At 52.6% G+C, this 6020-nt stretch overlaps 2 protein-coding genes across 2 annotated transcripts in view; one reads left to right on the top strand and one right to left on the bottom strand.

Moving 5' to 3' along the window:
• The window catches only part of tmem79b (transmembrane protein 79b), a 12088-nt gene extending 7949 nt beyond the window's left edge, over positions 1 to 4139 (bottom strand). Inside the window, exon 1 of the mRNA XM_017309664.1 lies at positions 2952 to 4139. Coding sequence (XP_017165153.1) covers positions 2952 to 3081 — 130 coding nt within the window. The 5' untranslated portion in view covers positions 3082 to 4139. The remainder of the gene's footprint in view (positions 1 to 2951) is intronic.
• Positions 997 to 6020, top strand: part of arhgef2b (rho/rac guanine nucleotide exchange factor (GEF) 2b) — a 13546-nt gene continuing 8522 nt past the window's right edge. Inside the window, exons 1-2 of the mRNA XM_008430572.2 lie at positions 997 to 1746; positions 4262 to 4412. Coding sequence (XP_008428794.1) covers positions 1687 to 1746; positions 4262 to 4412 — 211 coding nt within the window. The 5' untranslated portion in view covers positions 997 to 1686. The remainder of the gene's footprint in view (positions 1747 to 4261; positions 4413 to 6020) is intronic.

The following is a 6020-nucleotide window of genomic DNA, read 5'->3' as shown; positions in this document are numbered from 1 at the left end:
TCTACACCACCCCAACCAGCTCTACACCACCCAGCCCTACGTCAACCAGCTCTACACCACCCAGTTCTACATCACCCGGTTCTACACCACCCAGTTCTACACCACCTGGTTCTACACCACTCGGTTTCGCGCCTATAAGCCATCTGGGTCAGCTCAAATGATGATGTCATGGCTTTGTGAGCGTCTGATTGGTTCTGGTCGAACACAGGAGGCTCACCTGCGGAGGTGAAGCAGAGAATCAGACATAAGAGGATATTGTGATAAAGACATGAGCCAAATCTGTTGATAGATGATGAATTAATGACTGTGGAAAAGCAGCCAGAGAAATTAACAGGAAATAATCTGAAGCTAAAAGTTACTTTCACTTGTCTCTAGTTCAGGGCTGCACAGTGGCGTTGTTGCCTTGCAGCAAGAAGGTTCTGGGTTCGATTCCTGGCCCTGGTCTTTCTGCATGGAGTCTCCATGTTCTCCCTGGTGGGTTTTCTCCGGTTTCCTCCCACAGTCCAAAAACATGACTCAGGTTGATTGGTCTGTCTAAATTCTCCCTAGGTGTGAGTGTGTGTGTGGATGGTTGTGTGTCCTGTGTGTTGCCCTGTGACAGACTGGTGACCTGTCCAGGTGACCTGTCCAGGTGACCCCGCCTCTCGCCCAGAACTTTAGCTGGAGAGGCAGCAGCTCCTCCCGACCCACTGATCAACCAGATATTGTTATCCAAGATATCCAGCTATGAAAGTCCAGTCCAGTGATACTGATCTTTCTGACGCTGTGATGAAATCCAACAATTTTACAAAGTGGGTTGTTAAAATTTAATTTAATTTCCCTTTGGAATCGATTAAGTATTTTAGTATATTTGTTCCAACTAATTTCTGTTGTATATCACTATTTTTCATGCTATGCATATTATTTATGTTTTCAATGAATGTATGTTAAATTTTGTAAATATTCAAAATGAGAAGTTAATCATAATGTTGAACCGCAGTTCGCGTTGCTGCCGGCAGGCGGCGTCTCCGAACGTGCCTCCTGTGCGTTTTGTGTGATGGCGGGTTGTCATGGTGACAGCGGCAGTGGACGTCATTGATCCAGATCTGCGGTGATCAGTTATTGTTCATCTCGTGGTTCCGCTGCTGCTCCGTCCTTTCTTTGTGTCTGAGCGGAGCCGGTGGAGGTTCGGTTCGCTCACCGGCGCTGCCCGCTTCGCTTCGGGGCGGGCGGGGTCGGATCCTTCACCTCCACGTCACTCGGTTGTCTGTTGTCCATGCCTCTGCTGGAGGGCGGAGCTAATCGATCCGGAGCGGAGAGCGTTTGATCATCAGCCACGTGACTTCTAGTGACGCTCTGACTGGCTGATGTGGGTCATGTGACTTAGTGACACGTTGTCATAGAGACTAACCCCACCTAAAACGTCGACTGCGCTGCTCCAGCTCCGGAAACGAGTGCTCTCCTAGATGTGTCGGTAGGCGGGGCCTAAGCTACGAGCAGCGACGGGATTAGTCGAATGCGGCGGCAGCGGGCTGCGCTCTGATTGGTCAGAAGTACAGAGATGATCTGTCTGTCAGACTCAAGCCCCGCCCCCTACACAGACGGCGGAGCGCTCCGGACCAGGACCAGAATCTCCGGACATTGTGGCTCAGAGTGAGAGAAACTGACCCGGATCGTCGGAACCAATCGGAACCGATTTGCGGCTCAATGTCCCGGCTGCTGGAGAGCCGGAGGGAGAAGGACCGGATGAAGGAGAGCAGCCTGAAGGTGAGCCGGAACCCGCCGAACCCCGCCGCGCGCGACCACCCACACTTTAATTATACACACTTTATTATGGGTCGAACCGAACCGAGCAGACCAGTTCCTGGTCCCGGTCCGAATCTGCCTGGTTCCGCTCCGATCTGACCGGGCACATATGGAAAACACGGACCGAACCGCTGGTTTCGTTACGTCGGCGGACTGACTTAGTGAGCGGGCCAGGGTTCGAGTCAGGGCTCGGTTCTGGGTCCAGTTTAAAGGAAAACGGAGCAGGAAAGTTCGGAGATCAGAAACGGGAAACAGATTTTTTTTTCTTTCCGCTAACTCAAACGAGCACGCGCGTTTCGTCTACTGCGCGTGAACAGGGTGCGTGCTTGCGTGGGTCACAGCGTGTGCGAGAAGCGTGGGCCGGTACCGAACCGGTTCGGTGAGTTCGGACTTTTTAAAGGAGGCAGCGTGGCCGCTTTGTCCTGCAGGAGGAAGCGGGTCGGGGGGGAGGGGAGGATGCGCGCGCCGCGTGCGTTGGGGTTCGCGCGTGCCAGTGTCTCATACAGGAAGAGATGGGAAGGTCTGACCTCTGACCCACAAACCCAAACAACCTGAAGGAAAACCCGATCAGTTCCAGAACCAGGACCGGTTCTGATCAGCAGAACCGGTCCTGGTTCTGATTTTGAGGTTCCAGAACCTCTGAAGAGCTTCCATGTTTGTGATCAGAACTGTTGCTCTTCTGGGTCGGGTTGGTGCAGCTGAGCTGTGAGGCACGGTGGAGGTGTCATGGTGGTGGGGACGTGGTCACTGGTTGAACTGGGAATGCTGCTTCAAGGACAGTGGGAGTTTTTAGTTTTTACTCAAGTCTCTCAGCAGAATCTGAGCTGAGTTCTGATTGGTCGCTCAAGCTGCGCTTAGTGTTCTTCATCCCGATGAAGATGAGGCAGCGGGTGTTCTCACGCCTACGCCTCGCTGAAGCATCCTGGCCGTTGCCATGGTTACCTGCAGGCTGCAGCAGCCCTGTGTGCCCACTCACTCCACTGCTCAAATATTGATCGAAGCCTGGTGATAAGACAGCCGTACGAAGGATTTATGATCGATTTATGATCAATAATCTCAGCCATTTAATGAAAGCAGCAGATCTGAAGTGGCTCTGCTGATGAAACCTGCAGGTTGACTCACCTGGAGCTGCAGGTTGACTCACCTGGAGCTGCAGGTTGACTCACCTGGAGCTGCAGGTTCTCCAGTCTCAGCTGTTCGATTGCTGCGTTTCTCTGAGCAACGTGTTCCGCTCTGTGCCTGTGGGGGGCGCTGTGAGAGCTGGTGGTATCCATGGCATTGGAACAACCATCTCATCTTAAGTGGAGTTGGTTGGAGATTTCAGGGTCAAAGGTCAAACATCAGGTCCGTGGAGGGAGAAGAAGATGGTTGCTGGGTGCTTCAGCTACATGCTAACAGTGTTAGCTCTGCGTCTTGCTGCGTTGATCTGCAGCTCGCTGGCTCCCTCTGCTGGCTGGGAGCACTAGGGATGTGATTGATTACTGCAATACCTGGACTAGAGGATTCCAGAACCTTATCACCTTGCAGACTTAAGCAGTCACATGACCTGGAACCACCTGGCTCCTCCTGACTCTCTGCTCTAACCCAACTTGCTCGCCCTCCCTCCCTCTCTCTCCAACAGAGCTCCCTTTCTTCCTCTTCATCACTGAACTCTTTATTTATCCATCAGCTGATCACTGACTGTCACTGAGCGCCGCTTCTGCCCTGAGCCGGTTCCAACAGAACCAGTATGATCCATATGGACCCAGCTTAGCCCAGTCTGACTCGGTCAGAACCAGTTAGAACCAGTTTAACAAAGTCAGAGCCAGTCTGAACAGCTCACTAGAACAGAACCGTTTTCTTCCAGACATTTGGGGTGCTGTTGGTGAAATGCATCCTGGGAGTTTGGAATCCAGCTGAGGATTAAAGACGGTTAATGATGCATGCAGGTGGGCGGCGCCAGGACCGCCCATCTGAACACCAAGGTTACAACCAGAACCAGGACCTGGGCTGCTGCCTGGACCCGGCGCCTTTACACATCTCTGATGTAACCCTGCGGCCGGTTCTGATGAATACAGATGGACTTCCTGTTCCTCTTCCTGTTGAGAGAAACAGAACAGAGGAAAGCAGAAGTTCCCATAGCGACACAGTGACACAGCGCTCTGACCCTGTTCTGATCCAGTCTGGTACCGCTCTGACCCGGTTTCCCTCAGAACAAAACACTGAACAGTGAGAGCTCAGGTGTTTCCAGCCTTCACCCCCCTAGTGTCCAGGTATTCACCCCACCCTCTGCTTTCTTCCCTCACCTATAGTTCACCTGTTGGTGAACTGGTTCTACTGGTTTCACTGGTTCTACTGGTTTCACTGGTTCTACTGGTTCTACTGGTTTCACTGGTTCTACTGGTTTCACTGGTTCCACTGGTTTCACTAGTTATACTGGTTCCACTGGTTTCACTAGTTATACTGGTTCCAATGGTTTAATTGGTTTCCTGTCCAGATCAAGGAGAAGGAGCGGCTGAAGGAGACAAGAGAGCGGGAGGCGCGCTCCAGCAGCGGCCACCTGTTCACCTCGCTCAGCGTGTCGGCCACTACGCTCTGCTCCTCCTGCAACAAGAGCATCACGGCCAAGGAGGCGCTCAGCTGCCCAGGTAAACTCAGCTGCCCAGGTAAACTCAGCTGCCCAGGTAACTGTGTGACCACCAGTTGAACCTGATCTCGACTCAGTAATCTAACCGCCTCCAACCCCCAGTTCAGAAAAATGTCCTCACTGTTCACAAGAACCCCAACTTGTGGGTGGAGGTGGTGAAGTTGGTTCTCTCTATGTACTGTAGACCAGTACACACTGGTGACATCAGTTTTTCCACTGATGATGTCATTACTGAACCGAAAAATACACACAGCTGTTATCCATCCATCCTCTTTGTCCCTCAGTGGGTCAGGAGCTGCTGCTGCCTCTCCAGCTGACGTTCCGGGCGAGAGGCGGGGTCACCTGGACAGGTCACCTGGACAGATCACCTGGACAGGTGGCCAGTCTGTCACACAGACACACACACACACCTAGGGGCAATTTAGACAGACCAATTAACCTGACAGTCATGTTTTTGGACCGTGGGAGGAAACCGGAGTACCTGGAGAAAACCCACCATGCATAGGGAGAAAGACCGGGAATCGAACCCAGAACCTTCTTGCTGCAAGGCAACAGCTCTACCCACTGCACCACTGTGCAGCCCCACAGCTGTTATACTTCTGCTAAAGTGTGTGTCTGTGCGTGTTTTGGTTTTTCTCATGTTGTAAGGCCCATTTTTCAGGCCCACTGCTCCTTATGGGCCCCAAAGCCTGGGACCCATAAGGAGAACTACTGTTCTAGGGTCAGAGGTCAGGATTAGGACTGAGGTGTGAGGTGAGTCAATGCAAAGTCCTTATGAAGACAGAAAGGTGTGTGTCCATAGTGCAGAGGACCAACTTCACTGTCAGAATCAGAATTTAACGCACGACGTTTAAAAAACCAGAACAAAGAAACAGAACTTTGGGAAGTTAAGAATAAATAGATGGATAAATAAGGACAACAAGAGTTTGTTCTTGACTTTATGGCCCTGAAGCGCCTCCCTGGGGGCAGGAAGAGGTGGTGCTCGCGGTGTGAGGGGTCCTTGGTGATGCTGCGGGCTCTCCGTAGGCAGCAGATCCTATTGATCCTCCAGAGATGGATCCTCCAGTCCGTCTGGGTGTGGCCCTCCGGAGCTGCTTCCTCTCTGCTGGAGGACCACAGCGAGACACCGTGGCTCAACACCAGCTCCGCAGAGAGCTCAGCTCTCCGCTTGTTCTTCCTGAGAAAGATCAGGAAGTTCAGTCTCTCCAGGACTGAAGGGAAGTTAGGGTTCCAGGTCAGGTCTTCACTGACGCAGCTGCTCAGGAACCTGAAATCTGGCACATTCTCCACCCTGCCCCCGTCTCTAATGATGGGTAAATGTGTAGTTTGCACCCCCTAAAGTCGACGATCAGCTCCTTCGACTTGGAGGTGTTCAAACGGAGGAGGTTGTCTCCACTTTGTAGTCGGTTTCCAGAGAGAGGCCCCAATCTCTATGGTTCTATCATTTGGGTGGGTGGAGCTACAGTCACGGGCGGGGAGCAGGGCTCTCGGCACGTGGCCGTGTGGAGAGCCGGTGCTGGTGCTCAGTGCTGAGGACAGGTAGAGCCCGGTCCAGGTAGGGACTGGTCCAATATTAGGGCCCGGTCCAGGTAGGGACTGGTCCAATATT

Source organism: Poecilia reticulata, linkage group LG16, assembly GCF_000633615.1.
Source record: "Poecilia reticulata strain Guanapo linkage group LG16, Guppy_female_1.0+MT, whole genome shotgun sequence".
In the NCBI taxonomy this organism is placed as follows: domain Eukaryota; kingdom Metazoa; phylum Chordata; class Actinopteri; order Cyprinodontiformes; family Poeciliidae; genus Poecilia; species Poecilia reticulata.
Note: the sequence above shows the minus strand (reverse complement) of the source record. Positions and strands in the feature narration are given on the sequence as shown.